Below are 22,500 nucleotides of genomic sequence, written 5' to 3'. Positions count from 1 at the left end.
CACCGTGAGCGCCCAAGGTCTCCGCTTGTGCCCGGTGACGACGACCACCACCACCGCCACCACCGCCTCAGCCACAACCACCGGCACCACCCAACAACAACCGCCCTCCCATCTCTACCAGGTAACCCAACTCAGGCGATTGGCTCTGATGATGCTGCTGATGCTGCTGCTGCTGCTGCATTCCCGGACCCCGACTCTGGGACGTTGATGGCCTCAGAACTTTCTGAGGTAGGAAAAAAAGCTCTCCCGTACGTTCAGTGACAGCTGTCCAGACCCAGAGTCGTAAGTTCAGTGGATGGCGGTGGTGGCATCTACATCTGCAGAACGTGAAGAACCAGTGGCATCTACATCTACAGAACGTGAAGAACCAGTGGCATCTACATCTACAGAATGTGAAGAACCAGTGGCATCTACAGAATGTGAAGAATCAGTGGCATCTACAGAACGTGAAGAACCAGTGGCATCTACAGAATGTGAAGAACCAGTGGCATCTGCATCTGCAGAACGTGAAGAACCAGTGGCATCTACAGAATGTGAAGAACCAGTGTCATCTGCATCTGCAGAACGTGAAGAACCAGTGGCATCTACAGAACGTGGAGAACCAGTGGCATCTACATCTACAGAATGTGAAGAACCAGTGGCATCTACATCTACAGAACGTGAAGAACCAGTGGCATCTACTTCTACAGAATGTGAAGAACCAGTGTTATCTACAGAACGTGAAGAACCAGTGGCGTCTACATCTACAGAACGTGAAGAACCAGTGGCATCTACATCTGCAGAATGTGAAGAACCAGTGGCATCTACAGAATGTGAAGAACCAGTGGCATCTACATCTACAGAATGTGAAGAACCAGTGGCATCTACATCTGCAGAACGTGAAGAACCAGTGGCGTCTACATCTACAGAACGTGAAGAACCAGTGGCATCTACATCTACAGAATGTGAAGAACCAGTGGCATCTACATCTACAGAATATGAAGAACCAGTGGCATCTACATCTACAGAACATGAAGAACCAGTGGCATCTACATCTACAGAACGTGAAGAACCAGTGGCGTCTACATCTACAGAACGTGAAGAACCAGTGGCATCTACATCTATAGAACGTGAAGAACCAGTGGCATCTACATCTGCAGAACGTGAAGAACCAGTGGCGTCTATATCTGCAGAACGTGAAGAACCAGTGGCATCTACATCTACAGAACGTGAAGAACCAGTGGCATCTACAGAATGTGAAGAACCAGCGGCATCTACATCTACAGAATGTGAAGAACCAGTGGCATCTACATCTACAGAACGTGAAGAACCAGTGGCATCCACATCTACAGAATGTGAAGAACCAGTGGCATCTGCAGAACGTGAAGAACCAGTGGCATCTATTTTTACAGAATGTGAAGAACCAATGGCATCTACAGAATGTGAAGAACCAGTGGCATCTACATCTACAGAACGTGAAGAACCAGTGGCATCTACATCTATAGAACGTGAAGAACCAGTGGCATCTACATCTGCAGAACGTGAAGAACCAGTGGCATCTACATCTGCAGAACGTGAAGAACCAGTGGCGTCTATATCTGCAGAACGTGAAGAACCAGTGGCATCTACATCTACAAAACGTGAAGAACCAGTGGCATCTACATCTACAGAACGTGAAGAACCAGTGGCATCTACATCTACAGAACGTGAAGAACCAGTGGCATCTACATCTACAGAACGTGAAGAACCAGTGGCATCTACAGAATGTGAAGAACCAGCGGCATCTACATCTACAGAATGTGAAGAACCAGTGGCATCTACATCTGCAGAACGTGAAGAACCAGTGGCATCTACATCTACAGAACGTGAAGAACCAGTGGCATCTACTTCTACAGAATGTGAAGAACCAATGGCATCTACAGAATGTGAAGAACCAGTGGCATCTACATCTACAGAATGTGAAGAACCAGTGGAATCTACATCTACAGAACGTGAATAACCAGTGGCATCTACATCTACAGAACGTGAAGAACCAGTGGCATCTACAGAATGTGAAGAACCAGTGGCATCTACATCTACAAAACGTGAAGAACCAGTGGCATCTACAGAATGTGAAGAACCAGCGGCATCTACATCTACAGAATGTGAAGAACCAGTGGCATCTACATCTGCAGAACGTGAAGAACCAGTGGCATCTACATCTACAGAACGTGAAGAACCAGTGGCATCTACTTCTACAGAATGTGAAGAACCAATGGCATCTACAGAATGTGAAGAACCAGTGGCATCTACATCTACAGAATGTGAAGAACCAGTGGCATCTACATCTACAGAACGTGAAGAACCAGTGGCATCTACATCTACAGAACGTGAAGAACCAGTGGCATCTATATCTGCAGAATGTGAAGAACCAGTGGCATCTACTTCTACAGAATGTGAAGAACCAGTGGCATCTACAGAATGTGAAGAACCAGTGGCATCTACATCTACAGAATGTGAAGAACCAGTGGCATCTACATCTACAGAACATGAAGAACCAGTGGCATCTACAGAACGTGAAGAACCAGTGGCATCTACAGTACGTGAAGAACCAGTGGCATCTACTTCTACAGAATGTGAAGAACCAATGGCATCTACAGAATGTGAAGAACCAGTGGCATCTACATCTACAGAACGTGAAGAACCAGTGGCATCTACATCTACAGAACGTGAAGAGCCAGTGGCATCTACAGAACGTGAAGAACCAGTGGCATCTACAGAATGTGAAGAACCAGCGGCATCTACATCTACAGAATGTGAAGAACCAGTGGCATCTACATCTGCAGAACGTGAAGAACCAGTGGCATCTACATCTACAGAACGTGAAGAACCAGTGGCATCTACTTCTACAGAATGTGAAGAACCAATGGCATCTACAGAATGTGAAGAACCAGTGGCATCTACATCTACAGAATGTGAAGAACCAGTGGCATCTACATCTACAGAACGTGAAGAACCAGTGGCATCTACATCTACAGAACGTGAAGAACCAGTGGCATCTACTTCTACAGAATGTGAAGAACCAGTGGCATCTACAGAATGTGAAGAACCAGTGGCATCTACATCTACAGAATGTGAAGAACCAGTGGCATCTACATCTACAGAACATGAAGAACCAGTGGCATCTACATCTACAGAACGTGAAGAACCAGTGGCATCTACAGAATGTGAAGAACCAGTGGCATCTACATCTACAGAACGTGAAGAACCAGTGGCATCTACATCTACAGAATGTGAAGAACCAGTGGCATCTACATCTACAGAATGTGAAGAACCAGTGGCATCTACAGAATGTGAAGAACCAGTGGCATCTACATCTACAGAATGTGAAGAACCAGTGGCATCTACAGAATGTGAAGAACCAGTGGCATCTACATCTACAGAACGTGAAGAACCAGTGGCATCTATATCTGCAGAATGTGAAGAACCAGTGGCATCTACTTCTACAGAATGTGAAGAACCAGTGGCATCTACAGAATGTGAAGAACCAGTGGCATCTACATCTACAGAATGTGAAGAACCAGTGGCATCTACATCTACAGAACATGAAGAACCAGTGGCATCTACAGAACGTGAAGAACCAGTGGCATCTACAGTACGTGAAGAACCAGTGGCATCTACTTCTACAGAATGTGAAGAACCAATGGCATCTACAGAATGTGAAGAACCAGTGGCATCTACATCTACAGAACGTGAAGAACCAGTGGCATCTACATCTACAGAACGTGAAGAGCCAGTGGCATCTACAGAACGTGAAGAACCAGTGGCATCTACAGAATGTGAAGAACCAGCAGCATCTACATCTACAGAATGTGAAGAACCAGTGGCATCTACATCTGCAGAACGTGAAGAACCAGTGGCATCTACATCTACAGAACGTGAAGAACCAGTGGCATCTACTTCTACAGAATGTGAAGAACCAATGGCATCTACAGAATGTGAAGAACCAGTGGCATCTACATCTACAGAATGTGAAGAACCAGTGGCATCTACATCTACAGAACGTGAAGAACCAGTGGCATCTACATCTACAGAACGTGAAGAACCAGTGGCATCTACTTCTACAGAATGTGAAGAACCAGTGGCATCTACAGAATGTGAAGAACCAGTGGCATCTACATCTACAGAATGTGAAGAACCAGTGGCATCTACATCTACAGAACATGAAGAACCAGTGGCATCTACATCTACAGAACGTGAAGAACCAGTGGCATCTACAGAATGTGAAGAACCAGTGGCATCTACATCTACAGAACGTGAAGAACCAGTGGCATCTACATCTACAGAATGTGAAGAACCAGTGGCATCTACATCTACAGAATGTGAAGAACCAGTGGCATCTACAGAATGTGAAGAACCAGTGGCATCTACATCTACAGAATGTGAAGAACCAGTGGCATCTACAGAATGTGAAGAACCAGTGGCATCTACATCTACAGAATGTGAAGAACCAGTGGCATCTACAGAATGTGAAGAACCAGTGGCATCTACATCTACAGAATGTGAAGAACCAGTGGCATCTACAGAATGTGAAGAACCAGTGGCATCTACATCTACAGAATGTGAAGAACCAGTGGCATCTACATCTACACAATGTGAAGAACCAGTGGCATCTACAGAATGTGAAGAACCAGTGGCATCTACATCTACAGAACGTGAAGAACCAGTGGCATCTACATCTACAGAATGTGAAGAACCAGTGGCATCTACAGAACGTGAAGAACCAGTGGCATCTACAGAATGTGAAGAACCAGTGGCATCTACATCTACAGAATGTGAAGAACCAGTGGCATCTACAGAACGTGAAGAACCAGTGGCGTCTACATCTACAGAATGTGAAGAACCAGTGGCATCTACATCTACAGAGCGTGAAGAACCAGTGGCATCTACATCTACAGAACGTGAAGAACCAGTGGCATCTACATCTGCAGAATGTGAAGAACCAGTGGCATCTACGTATACAGAATCTGAAGAACCAGTGGCATCTACATCTACAGATCGTGAAGAACCAGTGGCATCTACATCTACAGAACGTGAAGAACCAGTGGCATCTACATCTACAGAACGTGAAGAACCAGTGGCATCTACATCTACAGAACGTGAAGAACCAGTGGCATCTACATCTACAGAATGTGAAGAACCAGTGGCATCTACATCTACAGAACGTGAAGAACCAGTGGCATCTACATCTACAGAACGTGAAGAACCAGTGGCATCTACATCTACAGAACGTGAAGAACCAGTGGCATCTACATCTACAGAATGTGAAGAACCAGTGGCATCTACATCTACAGAACGTGAAGAACCAGTGGCATCTACATCTACAGAATGTGAAGAACCAGTGGCATCTACATCTACAGAACGTGAAGAACCAGTGGCATCTACATCTACAGAACGTGAAGAACCAGTGGCATCTACATCTACAGAACGTGAAGAACCAGTGGCATCTACATCTACAGAATGTGAAGAACCAGTGGCATCTACATCTACAGAACGTGAAGAACCAGTGGCATCTACATCTACAGAATGTGAAGAACCAGTGGCATCTACATCTACAGAACGTGAAGAACCAGTGGCATCTACATCTACAGAACGTGAAGAACCAGTGGCATCTACATCTACAGAACGTGAAGAACCAGTGGCATCTACATCTACAGAATGTGAAGAACCAGTGGCATCTACATCTACAGAACGTGAAGAACCAGTGGCATCTACATCTACAGAATGTGAAGAACCAGTGGCATCTACATCTACAGAACGTGAAGAACCAGTGGCATCTACATCTACAGAACGTGAAGAACCAGTGGCATCTACATCTACAGAACGTGAAGAACCAGTGGCATCTACATCTACAGAATGTGAAGAACCAGTGGCATCTACATCTACAGAACGTGAAGAACCAGTGGCATCTACATCTACAGAACGTGGAGAACCAGTGGCATCTACAGAATGTGGAGAACCAGTGGAATCTACATCTACAGAATGTGAAGAACCAGTGGCATCTACATCTACAGAATGTGAAGAACCAGTGGCATCTACATCTACAGAATGTGGAGAACCAGTGGCATCTACATCTACAGAACGTGAAGAACCAGTGGCATCTACATCTACAGAACGTGAAGAACCAGTGGCATCTACATCTACAGAATGTGAAGAACCAGTGGCATCTACAGAATGTGAAGAACCAGTGGCATCTACATCTACAGAATGTGAAGAACCAGTGGCATCTACAGAATGTGAAGAACCAGTGGCATCTACATCTACAGAATGTGGAGAACCAGTGGCATCTACAGAATGTGAAGAACCAGTGGCATCTACATCTACAGAATGTGGAGAACCAGTGGCATCCACAGACCCAGTCTACGAGTCTCTGGGCTGTTCACCGCTGTTGGCTCGGCATTAATAATTTTTCAGCCTTGCACAAGCGGCGGCGGCGGCCCATCGGGATCTCTTGCATTGAGTTCGCTTTGACAAATCTAAGTTGACGACTCTGGTGGTGGTGGTGGTGGTGATGGCGGTGGTGGTGGGGCCTGTGGTGGTGGCTGTGGTGGTGGTGGTGATGGCGGTGGTGGTGGGGCCTGTGGTGGTGGCTGTGGTGGTGGTGATGGCGGTGGCTGTGGTGGTGATGGCGGTGGTGGCAGCAGTAGTGATGGCTGCGGTGCTTGTGGTGGTAATGGTGACGGTGACGGTGGTGGTGACGGTGGTGGTGACGGTGGTGGTGACGGTGACGGTGACCGTGACGGTGACGGTGGTGGTGACGGTGACGGTGGTGGTGACGGTGACGGTGACCGTGACGGTGGTGGTGACGGTGATGGTGACTGTGACGGTGACCGTGACGGTGACGGTGACGGTGGTGGTGACGGTGACGGTGACCGTGACTGTGACGTTGGCGGTGACGTTGTTGGGGACGTTGTTGGTGACGTTGTTGGTGACGTTGTTGGTGACGGTGACGTTGTTGGTGACGTTGTTGGTGACGGTGACGTTGTTGGTGACGTTGTTGGTGACGTTGTTGGTGACGTTGTCGGTGACGTTGTCGGTGACGTTGTTGGTGACGTTGTTGGTGACGGTGACGTTGTTGGTGACGTTGTTGGTGACGTTGTTGGTGACGGTGACGTTGTTGGTGACGTTGTTGGTGACGGTGACGTTGTTGGTGACGTTGTTGGTGACGTTGTTGGTGACGTTGTCGGTGACGTTGTCGGTGACGTTGTTGGTGACGTTGTTGGTGACGTTGTTGGTGACGTTGTTGGTGACGTTGTTGGTGACGTTGTTGGTGACGGTGACGTTGTTGGTGACGTTGTTGGTGACGTTGTTGGTGACGTTGTTGGTGACGTTGTTGGTGACGTTGTTGGTGACGGTGACGTTGTTGGTGACGTTGTTGGTGACGTTGTTGGTGATGTTGACGGTGACGTTGTTGGTGACGTTGTTGGTGACGTTGTTGGTGACGTTGTTGGTGACGTTGTTGGTGACGGTGACGTTGTTGGTGACGTTGTTGGTGACGTTGTTGGTGACGTTGTTGGTGACGGTGACGGTGACGTTGTTGGTGACGTTGTTGGTGACGTTGTTGGTGACGTTGTTGGTGACGGTGACGTTGTTGGTGACGTTGTTGGTGACGTTGTTGGTGACGTTGTTGGTGACGTTGTCGGTGACGTTGTTGGTGACGGTGACGTTGTTGGTGACGTTGTTGGTGACGTTGTTGGTGACGTTGTTGGTGACGGTGACGTTGTTGGTGACGTTGTTGGTGACGTTGTTGGTGACGGTGACGTTGTTGGTGACGTTGTTGGTGACGTTGTTGGTGACAGTGAACGTGACGGTGACGTTGTTGGTGACGTTGTTGGTGACGGTGACGTTGTTGGTGACGTTGTTGGTGACGTTGTTGGTGACGTTGTTGGTGACGTTGTTGGTGACGTTGTTGGTGACGTTGTCGGTGACGGTGACGTTGTTGGTGACGTTGTTGGTGACGTTGTCGGTGACGTTGACGTTGTTGGTGACGTTGTTGGTGACGGTGACGTTGTTGGTGACGTTGTTGGTGACGTTGTTGGTGACAGTGAACGTGACGGTGACGTTGTTGGTGACGTTGTTGGTGACGGTGACGTTGTTGGTGACGTTGTTGGTGACGTTGTTGGTGACGTTGTTGGTGACGTTGTTGGTGACGTTGTTGGTGACGTTGTCGGTGACGGTGACGTTGTTGGTGACGTTGTTGGTGACGTTGTCGGTGACGTTGTTGGTGACGTTGTCGGTGACGTTGTTGGTGACGTTGTTGGTGACGTTGTTGGTGACGTTGTTGGTGACGTTGTTGGTGACGGTGACGTTGTCGGTGACGTTGTTGGTGATGGTGACGTTGTTGGTGACGGTGACGTTGTTGGTGACGTTGTTGGTGACGTTGTCGGTGACGTTGTTGGTGACGTTGTTGGTGACGTTGTTGGTGACGTTGTTGGTGACGTTGTTGGTGACGGTGACGTTGTCGGTGAACGTTGTCGGTGACGTTGTTGGTGACGTTGTTGGTGACGGTGACGTTGTCGGTGAACGTTGTCGGTGAACGTTGTTGGTGACGTTGTCGGTGACGGTGACGTTGTTGGTGACGTTGTTGGTGACGTTGTTGGTGATGTTGTTGGTGACGTTGTTGGTGACGTTGTTGGTGATGTTGTTGGTGACGTTGTTGGTGACGTTGTCGGTGACGTTGTTGGTGACGTTGTTGGTGACGTTGTTGGTGACGTTGTTGGTGACGTTGTCGGTGACGGTGACGTTGACGGTGACGTTGTTGGTGACGGTGACGTTGTTGGTGATGGTGACGTTGTTGGTGACGTTGTTGGTGACGGTGACGTTGTTGGTGACGTTGGTGACGTTGTTGGTGACGTTGTTGGTGACGGTGACGTTGTTGGTGACGGTGACGTTGTCGGTGACGTTGTCGGTGACGGTGAACGTTGCCGGTGACGTTGTTGGTGACGGTGACGTTGTCGGTGACGTTGTCGGTGACGGTGACGTTGTCGGTGACGTTGACGCCGTTGTCTCCCTGCAGGTGTCCCGTGTGACGTGGTGCTCCGCTCCGGACCCGGCGCGCCCGTGCCTGCTGCTCTGGGTGTACCGGCACGAGGGTCGCCACAAGGCGGTGGTGCTGCGGTGCCACGCGGCGCTGGCACGCGGCCCGGCACAGGCGCGGGCGGCTGCGGCGGCGGCTCGGCAGGCGGCTCGGGACGGCCTCGCCGAGTTCTGCCGCGGCAAGAGGCTCAGCGACGCTCGGAGCGGGAGGCAGGTGAGGAGATCAACACTCAGAGAGACACTCAGAGACACAGAGACACAGAGACACTCACCACACTCACAGAGACACTCACCACACACAGAGAGACACTCACCACACACTCACCACACTCACAGAGACACTCACCACACACACACCACACACTCACACTCACCACACACACAGAGACACTCACCACACACACAGAGACACAGAGACACAGAGAGAGACACTCACCACACACACAGAGACACAGAGACACAGAGACACTCACCACACACACAGAGACACAGAGACACAGAGAGAGACACTCACCACACACTCACCACACACTCACCACACACAGAGAGACACTCACCACACACCACACACACAGAGACACTCACCACACACTCACCACAACTCACCACACACAGAGAGAGAGAGACACTCACCACAACTCACCACACACAGAGAGAGAGAGACACTCACCACACACTCACCACACACACAGAGAGAGAGACACTCACCACACACTCACCACACACTCACCACACACACAGAGAGAGAGACACTCACCACACACTCACCACAACTCACCACACAGAGAGAGAGAGAGACACTCACCACAACTCACCACACACAGAGAGAGAGAGACACTCACCACACACTCACCACACACTCACCACACACACAGAGAGAGAGACACTCACCACACACTCACCACACACACAGAGAGAGAGACACTCACCACACACTCACCACACACTCACCACACACACAGAGAGAGAGACACTCACCACACACTCACCACAACTCACCACACACAGAGAGAGAGAGACACTCACCACAACTCACCACACACAGAGAGAGAGACACTCACCACACACTCACCACACACACAGAGAGAGACACTCACCACACACTCACCACACACAGAGAGAGACACTCACCACACACTCACCACACACTCACCACACACTCACCACACACTCACCACACACTCACCACACACACACACAGAGAGACACTCACCACACACACACACAGAGACACTCACCACACACACACACCACACACACACAGAGAGAGACACTCACCACACACACACACAGAGACACTCACCACACACACACACCACACACACACACAGAGACACTCACCACACACACACACAGAGACACTCACCACACACACACACCACACACACACACAGAGACACTCACCACACACACACACCACACACACACAGAGAGAGACACTCACCACACACACACACAGAGACACTCACCACACACACACACCACACACACACAGAGAGAGACACTCACCACACACTCACACAGAGACACTCACCACACACACACACCACACACACACAGAGAGAGACACTCACCACACACTCACCACAACTCACCACACACAGAGAGAGAGAGACACTCACCACACACTCACACACAGAGAGACACTCACCACACACTCACAGAGACACAGAGAGAGAGACTCACCACACACTCACCACAACTCACCACACACAGAGAGACACTCACCACACACACAGAGACACTCACCACACACTCACCACACACTCACCACACAGTCACCACACACAGAGAGAGAGAGACACTCACCACACACTCACCACACAGTCACCACACACAGAGAGAGAGAGACACTCACCACACACTCACCACACACTCACCACACACACAGAGAGAGAGACACTCACCACACACTCACCACACACTCACCACACACACAGAGAGAGAGACACTCACCACACACTCACCACACACTCACCACACACACAGAGAGAGAGACACTCACCACACACTCACCACACACACAGAGAGAGAGACACTCACCACACACTCACCACACACTCACCACACACACAGAGAGAGAGACACTCACCACACACTCACCACACACTCACCACACACACAGAGAGAGAGACACTCACCACACACTCACCACACACTCACCACACACACAGAGAGAGAGACACTCACCACACACTCACCACACACTCACCACACACACAGAGAGAGAGACACTCACCACACACTCACCACAACTCACCACACAGAGAGAGAGAGAGACACTCACCACACACTCACCACACACTCACCACACACAGAGAGAGAGAGACACTCACCACACACTCACCACACACACACTCACCACACACTCACCGCACACACACAGAGACACAGAGACACTCACCACACACTCACCACACACACACTCACCACACACTCACCACACACACACAGAGACACAGAGACACTCACCACACACTCACCACACATACACTCACCACACACTCACCACACACACACAGAGACACAGAGACACTCACCACACACTCACCACACACACACTCACCACACACTCACCACACACACACAGAGACACAGAGACACTCACCACACACTCACCACACACTCACCACACACACAGAGACACAGAGACACTCACCACACAGTCACCACACACACACACACACAGAGAGACACTCACCACACACTCACCACACACACAGAGAGAGACACTCACCACACACTCACCACACACACAGAGACACAGAGACACTCACCACACACTCACCACACACACAGAGAGAGACACTCACCACACACTCACCACACACACAGAGACACTCAGAGAGAGACTCACCACACTCACCACAACTCACCACACACACACCACACACACACACAGAGACACTCACCACACAGTCACCACACACAGAGACACTCACCACACACACACACACAGAGACACTCACCACACACACACACAGAGACACTCACCACACACACACACACAGACACTCACCACACACACAGAGACACTCACCACACACTCACCACACACACACACAGAGACTCACCACACACACACACAGACACTCACCACACACAGAGAGACACTCACCACACACACACACCACACAGACTCACACACTCACACTCACCACACACACACACACAGAGACACTCACCACACACACACACAGTCACCACACACACACACCACACACACTCACAGACTCACACACTCACACTCACCACACAGTCACCACACACACACTCACCACACACACACAGAGACACTCACCACACACAGACTAACACACTCACACTCACCACACACACACAGACTCACAGACTCACACTCACAGAGACTCACCACACACACACACACACTCACCACACACACACACACACAGACTAACACACTCACACTCACCACACACACACCACACACACACTCACCACACACACACACAGAGACACTCACCACACACACAGAGACACACACTCACCACACACACTCACACTCACAGAGACACTCACTCACACTCACCACACACTCACACAGACTCACCACACACTCACACAGACTCACCACACACTCACACTCACCACACACAGACTCACCACAGTCACCACACACACACAGACTAACACACTCACCACACACTCACACCGAGACACTCACCACACACACACAGAGACTCACCACACACACACAGAGACACTCACCACACACACACAGAGACTCACCACACACACAGAGAGACTCACCACACACACACACCACACACACACACAGAGAGACTCACCACACACTCACCACATACTCACACAGACTCACACACTCACACTCACCACACACTCACACACACAGTCACCACACACACACACACTCACCACACACACACACAGAGACACTCACCACACTCACAGAGACTCACCACACACACACAGAGACACTCACCACACACACACAGACTCACACACTCACACTCACCACACACACACCACACACACTCACACTCACCACACACTCACACACACAGTCACCACACACACACACACTCACCACACACACACACACACAGAGACACTCACCACACACACACAGACTCACCACACACACACACAGTCACCACACACACACACACAGTCACCACACACACACACACAGTCACCACACACACACACAGACTAACACACTCACCACACACTCACAGTCACCACACACTCACAGACTAACACACTCACACTCACCACACACTCACACAGAGACACTCACCACACACACACACAGAGACTCACCACACACACACACACAGTCACCACACACACACACAGTCACCACACACACACACACAGTCACCACACACACACACACACAGTCACCACACACACAGACTAACACACTCACACTCACCACACACTCACACAGAGACACTCACCACACACTCACACAGAGACACTCACCACACACACACACAGAGACTCACCACACACACACACACAGTCACCACACACACACACACAGTCACCACACACACACACACACAGTCACCACACACACAGTCACCACACACACACACAGACTAACACACTCACACTCACCACACACTCACACAGAGACACTCACCACACACACACACAGAGACTCACCACACACACACACACACAGTCACCACACACACACACCACACACTCACAGAGACACTCACCACACTCACCACAGACTCACCACACACACACAGAGACTCACCACACACACACAGACTCACCACAGACTCACCACACACACACAGACTCACCAGACTCACCACAGAGACTCACCACAGACTCACCACACTCACCACACACTCACCACACTCACTACAGACTCACCACACTCACCATAGAGACTCACCACACACACACACAGTCACCACACACACACACCACACACACTCACAGAGACACTCACCACACTCACCACGGACTCACCACACACACACAGAGACTCACCACACACACACAGACTCACCACAGACTCACCACACACACACAGACTCACCACACTCACCATAGACTCACTACACACACACACACAGACTCACCACACTCACCACAGACGCACCACACACACACAGACTCACCACACCCACACGGAGACTCACCACACTCACCACACTCACCACAGACTCACCACACTCACTACAGACTCACCACACTCACCACAGAGACTCACCACACACACACAGAGACTCACCACACTTACCACACTCACCACAGACTCACCACACTCACCACAGACTCACCACAGAGACTCACCACACACTCACCACAGACTCACCACAGACTCACCACAGAGACTCACCACACTCACCACACTCACCACACACACACAGACTCACCACAGACTCACCACAGACTCACCACACTCACCACAGAGACTCACCACACACTCACCACACTCACCACACTCACCACACACACTCACCACACTCACCACAGACTCACCACAGACTCACCACAGAGACTCACCACACAGACTCACCACAGAGTCACCACACACACACACAGACTCACCACAGACTCACCACAGACTCACCACACACACACACTCACCACACACACTCACCACACTCACCACACTCACCACACTCACCACAGACTCACCACAGAGACTCACCACACTCACCACACACACACACAGACTCACCACAGACTCACCACACACACACACAGACTCACCACACTCACCACAGACTCACCACAGAGACTCACCACACACACACAGACTCACCACAGAGACTCACCACACACACACACACTCACCACACACACACAGACTCACCACAGAGACTCACCACACACACACACACTCACCACACACACACACTCACCACAGAGACTCACCACACTCACCACAGACTCACCACAGACTCACCACAGAGACTCACCACACACACACACAGACTCACCACAGACTCACCACACACAAACAGACTCACCACACACACACACACTCACCACACACACACACACTCACCACACTCACCACACACTCACCACATACACACACACACTCACCACAGAGACTCACCACACTCACCACAGACTCACCACAGAGACTCACCACACACTCACCACACTCACCACACTCACACACACTCACCACAGAGACTCACCACAGACTCACCACAGAGACTCACCACACTCACCACACACACACAGACTCACCACAGACTCACCACAGAGACTCACCACACACACACACTCACCACACACACACAGAGACTCACCACAGACTCACCACACTCACCACACACTCACCACAGACTCACCACAGAGACTCACCACACACACACACACTCACCACACTCACCACAGACTCACCACAGACTCACCACAGACTCACCACAGACACTCACCACACTCACCACACTCACCACAGACTCACCACAGACTCACCACAGAGACTCACCACACTCACCACAGACTCACCACAGACTCACCACACACTCACCACACTCACCACACACACTCACCACACACTCACCACACTCACCACAGACTCACCACACACACACACAGACTCACCACAGACTCACCACACACACAAACAGACTCACCACAGACTCACCACACACTCACCACACTCACCACACACACTCACCACACACTCACCACACTCACCACAGACTCACCACAGAGACTCACCACACACACACACTCACCACACACACACAGAGACTCACCACAGACTCACCACACTCACCACACACTCACCACAGACTCACCACAGAGACTCACCACACACACACACTCACCACACTCACCACAGACTCACCACAGACTCACCACAGACTCACCACAGACACTCACCACACTCACCACACTCACCACAGACTCACCACAGACTCACCACAGAGACTCACCACACTCACCACAGACTCACCACAGACTCACCACACACTCACCACACTCACCACACACACTCACCACACACTCACCACACTCACCACAGACTCACCACACACACACACAGACTCACCACAGACTCACCACACACACAAACAGACTCACCACAGACTCACCACACACTCACCACACTCACCACACACACTCACCACACACTCACCACACTCACCACAGACTCACCACAGAGACTCACCACACACTCACCACACTCACCACAGACTCACCACACACACACACAGACTCACCACAGACTCACCACAGAGACTCACCACACACACACACTCACCACACACACAAACAGTCTCACCACACTCACCACACACACTCACCACACTCACCACACTCACCACACATACTCACCACACACTCACCACAGACTCACCACAGAGACTCACCACACACACACACTCACCACACACACAAACAGACTCACCACACTCACCACACACACTCACCACACTCACCACACTCACCACACACACTCACCACACACTCACCACAGACTCACCACAGAGACTCACCACAGACTCACCACAGAGACTCACCACACTCACCACAGAGACTCACCACACACTCACCACAGACTCACCACAGACTCACCACAGAGACTCACCACACTCACCACAGACTCACCACACTAACCACAGAGACTCACCACACACTCGCCACACACACACACAGACTCATCACAATCACCACAGACTCACCACACTCACCACAGACTCACCACAGAGACTCACCACACTCACCACACTCACCACACACACACACAGACTCACCACAGACTCACCACAGACTCACCACACTCACCACACTCACCACACACACTCACCACACTCACCACACACACACACAGACTCACCACAGACTCACCACAGACTCACCACAGAGACTCACCACACACACACACAGACTCACCACAGACTCACCACACACACAAACAGACTCACCACACACACACACACTCACCACACTCACCACAATCACCACACACTCACCACACTCACCACAGAGACTCACCACACTCACCACACTCACCACACACACTCACCACACACACACACTCACCACACTCACCACACACACACACAGACTCACCACACTCACCACAGACTCACCACAGAGACTCACCACACTCACCACAGACCCACCACAGAGACTCACCACACTCACCACAGAGACTCACCACACTCACCACACTCACCACAGACTCACCACAGAGACTCACCATACTCACCACAGACTCACCACAGACTCACCACAGAGACTCACCACAGACTCACCACACACACAAACAGACTCACCACACACACACACAGACTCACCACAGAGACTCACCACACACACACAGAGACTCACCACACTCACCACAGACTCACCACAGACTCACCACAGACTCACCACAGAGACTCACCACACACTCACCACACTCACCACACACACTCACCACAGACTCACCACACTCACCACAGACTCACCACAGAGACTCACCACACTCACCACACTCACCACAGACTCACCACAGACTCACCACAGACTCACCACAATCACCACACTTACCACACACTCACCACAGACTCACCACAGAGACTCACCACACACACACACTCACCACACACACTCACCACACTCACCGCAGACTCACCACACACACTCACCACACACACACAGAGACTCACCACAGAGTCACCACAGAGACTCACCACACTCACCACAGACTCACCACAGAGACTCACCACACTCACCACAATCACCACAGACTCACCACACTCACCACAGACTCACCACACTCACCACACTCACCACAGACTCACCAGAGACTAACCACAGAGACTCACCACACTCACCACAGACTCACCACAGAGACTCACCACACTCACCACAATCACCACAGACTCACCACACTCACCACAGACTCACCACAGACTCACCACACTCACCACACTCACCACAGACTCACCACAGACTCACACTCACCACAGACTCACCACAGACTCACCACACTCACCACAGACTCACCACAGAGACTCACCACACTCACCACAATCACCACACTCACCACAGACTCACCACAGAGACTCACCACACTCACCACACTCACCACAGACTCACCACAAACTCACCACAGAGACTCACCACACTCACTACAGAGACTCACCACACTCACCACAATCACCACAGACTCACCACACTCACCACAGACTCACCACAGACTCACCACACACACAAACAGACTCACCACACACACACACACTCACCACACTCACCACAGACTCACCACACTCACCACACTCACCACAGACTCACCACACACTCACCACAGAGACTCACCACACTCACCACAGACTCACCACAGACTCACCACACTCACCACAGACTCACCACAGACTCACCACAGAGACTCACCACACACACACAGACTCACCACAGAGACTCACCACACACACACACACTCACCACACTCACCACACACACACTCACCACACTCACCACACTCACCACACACACTCACCACACACTCACCACAGACTCACCACAGACTCACCACACACACTCACCACACTCACCACACACACTCACCACACTCACCACACACACTCACCACACTCACCACAGAGACTCACCACACACACACACAGACTCACCACACACTCACCACAGAGACTCACCACACACACACACTCACCACACACACACACACTCACCACACTCACCACACACACACACACTCACCACACACTCACCACACACTCACCACACTCACCACACACACACACTCACCACACACACACACACTCACCACACTCACCACACTCACCACAGACTCACCACACACTCACCACACACTCACCACAGAGACTCACCACACTCACCACACTCACCACACACTCACCACAGAGACTCACCACACTCACTCACCACACTCACCACACACACTCACCACACACACACACACTCACCACACACACTCACCACACACACACACACTCACCACACTCACCACACTCACCACAGAGTCACCACAGAGACTCACCACACTCACCACAGACTCACCACAGAGACTCACCACACTCACCACAATCACCACAGACTCACCACACTCACCACAGACTCACCACACTCACCACACTCACCACAGACTCACCACAGACTCACCACAGAGACTCACCACACTCACCACAGACTCACCACAGAGACTCACCACACTCACCACAATCACCACAGACTCACCACACTCACCACAGACTCACCACAGACTCACCACACTCACCACACTCACCACAGACTCACCACAGACTCACACTCACCACAGACTCACCACAGACTCACCACACTCACCACAGACTCACCACAGAGACTCACCACACTCACCACAATCACCACACTCACCACAGACTCACCACAGAGACTCACCACACTCACCACACTCACCACAGACTCACCACAGACTCACCACAGAGACTCACCACACTCACCACAGAGACTCACCACACTCACCACAATCACCACAGACTCACCACACTCACCACAGACTCACCACAGACTCACCACACACACAAACAGACTCACCACACACACACACACTCACCACACTCACCACAGACTCACCACACTCACCACACTCACCACAGACTCACCACACACTCACCACAGAGACTCACCACACTCACCACAGACTCACCACAGACTCACCACACTCACCACAGACTCACCACAGACTCACCACAGAGACTCACCACACACACACAGACTCACCACAGAGACTCACCACACACACACACACTCACCACACTCACCACACACACACTCACCACACTCACCACACTCACCACACACACTCACCACACACTCACCACAGACTCACCACAGACTCACCACACACACTCACCACACTCACCACACACACTCACCACACTCACCACACACACTCACCACACTCACCACAGAGACTCACCACACACACACACAGACTCACCACACACTCACCACAGAGACTCACCACACACACACACTCACCACACACACACACACTCACCACACTCACCACACACACACACACTCACCACACACTCACCACACACTCACCACACTCACCACACACACACACTCACCACACACACACACACTCACCACACTCACCACACTCACCACAGACTCACCACACACTCACCACACACTCACCACAGAGACTCACCACACTCACCACACTCACCACACACTCACCACAGAGACTCACCACACTCACTCACCACACTCACCACACACACTCACCACACACACACACACTCACCACACACACTCACCACACACACACACACTCACCACACTCACCACACTCACCACAGACTCACCACAGAGACTCACCACACTCACCACAGACTCACCACAGAGACTCACCACACACACTCACCACACTCACCACACTCACCACAGACTCACCACACTCACCACACTCACCACACTCACCACACACACTCACCACACACACACACACTCACCACACACACTCACCACACACACACACACTCACCACACTCACCACACTCACCACAGAGACTCACCACACTCACCACACACTCACCACAGAGACTCACCACACACACTCACCACACTCACCACACACTCACCACAGACTCACCACACTCACCACACACACTCACCACAGAGACTCACCACACTCACCACACTCACCACACACTCACCACAGAGACTCACCACACACACACACACACTCACCACAGAGACTCACCACACACTCACCACAGAGACTCACCACACACACACACAGACTCACCACAGACTCACCACACACACAAACAGACTCACCACACACACACACACTCACCACACTCACCACAATCACCACACACTCACCACACTCACCACAGAGACTCACCACACTCACCACACTCACCACACACACTCACCACAGAGACTCACCACACACAGACTCACCACACACACACACACTCACCACACTCACCACACTCACCACACACACACAGACTCACCACAGACTCACCACACTCACCACACACACACACACTCACCACACACACACACACACTCACCACACTCACCACACTCACCACACTCACCACACACACACACACTCACCACACTCACCACACTCACCACAGAGACTCACCACAGAGACTCACCACACTCACCACACACTCACCACAGAGACTCACCACAGACTCACCACAGAGACTCACCACACACACACACACTCACCACACTCACTCACCACACTCACTCACCACACTCACCACACTCACCACAGAGACTCACCACACTCACCACACTCACCACACACACTCACCACAGAGACTCACCACAGACTCACCACACACTCACCACAGAGACTCACCACACACACACACACTCACCACACACACACACACTCACCACACACACACACACTCACCACACACAGACTCACCACAGAGACTCACCACACACAGACTCACCACACACACACACACTCACCACACACACACACACTCACCACACACACTCACCACACTCACCACACTCACCACACACACTCACCACAGACTCACCACACACTCACCACAGAGACTCACCACACACACACACTCACCACACACACACACACTCACCACACACACTCACCACACTCACCACACACACTCACCACAGACTCACCACACACTCACCACAGAGACTCACCACACACACACACTCACCACACACTCACCACACTCACCACACACTCACCACACTCACCACACTCACCACAGAGACTCACCACACACTCACCACAGAGACTCACCACACACACACACTCACCACACACTCACCACACTCACCACACTCACCACACTCACCACACACACTCACCACAGAGACTCACCACACACACACACACACTCACCACACTCACCACAGAGACTCACCACACACACACACTCACCACACACACTCACCACACTCACCACACACTCACCACACTCACCACAGAGACTCACCACAGACTCACCACACACACAAACAGACTCACCACACTCACCACACACACTCACCACACACACACACACTCACCACACTCACCACACACACTCACCACACTCACCACACACTCACCACACTCACCACAGAGACTCACCACACACACTCACCACACACACAGACTCACCACAGAGACTCACCACACTCACTACACACTCACCACACACTCACCACACACACACTCACCACAGAGACTCACCACAGACTCACCACACACTCACCACACACACACACACACTCACCACACACACTCACCACACACTCACCACAGAGACTCACCACACACACACACACTCACCACACACACACTCACCACAGAGACTCACCACAGACTCACCACACACTCACCACACACTCACCACACACTCACCACACTCACCACAGAGACTCACCACAGAGACTCACCACACACCCTCGTGCTGTGCGTCTGTAAGTTGCGTCTGCAGCAGCTGC

General features: G+C 51.4%; 1 protein-coding gene across 2 annotated transcripts in view; it reads left to right on the top strand.

The window, feature by feature from the left end:
- Positions 1–22,500, top strand: part of LOC142907139 (uncharacterized) — a 55,088-nt gene that overhangs the window by 23,924 nt on the left and 8,664 nt on the right. For both annotated transcript variants that reach the window (XM_076056291.1, XM_076056290.1), the window contains exons 3-5: positions 1–121; positions 9,035–9,268; positions 22,482–22,500. The exon at positions 1–121 is cut by the window's left edge and continues 25 nt beyond it; the exon at positions 22,482–22,500 is cut by the window's right edge and continues 254 nt beyond it. In XM_076056291.1, the coding sequence (XP_075912406.1) occupies positions 1–121; positions 9,035–9,268; positions 22,482–22,500 (374 nt within the window). The remainder of the gene's footprint in view (positions 122–9,034; positions 9,269–22,481) is intronic.

This window comes from Petromyzon marinus, chromosome 75 (assembly GCF_048934315.1).
Source record: "Petromyzon marinus isolate PM22_M1 ecotype Great Lakes invasive population chromosome 75, UKy_Petmar_22M1.pri1.0, whole genome shotgun sequence".
Lineage (NCBI taxonomy): Eukaryota > Metazoa > Chordata > Hyperoartia > Petromyzontiformes > Petromyzontidae > Petromyzon > Petromyzon marinus.
The sequence above is the reverse complement of the archived record's forward strand: the minus strand, read 5'-3'. Positions and strand labels throughout refer to the sequence as shown.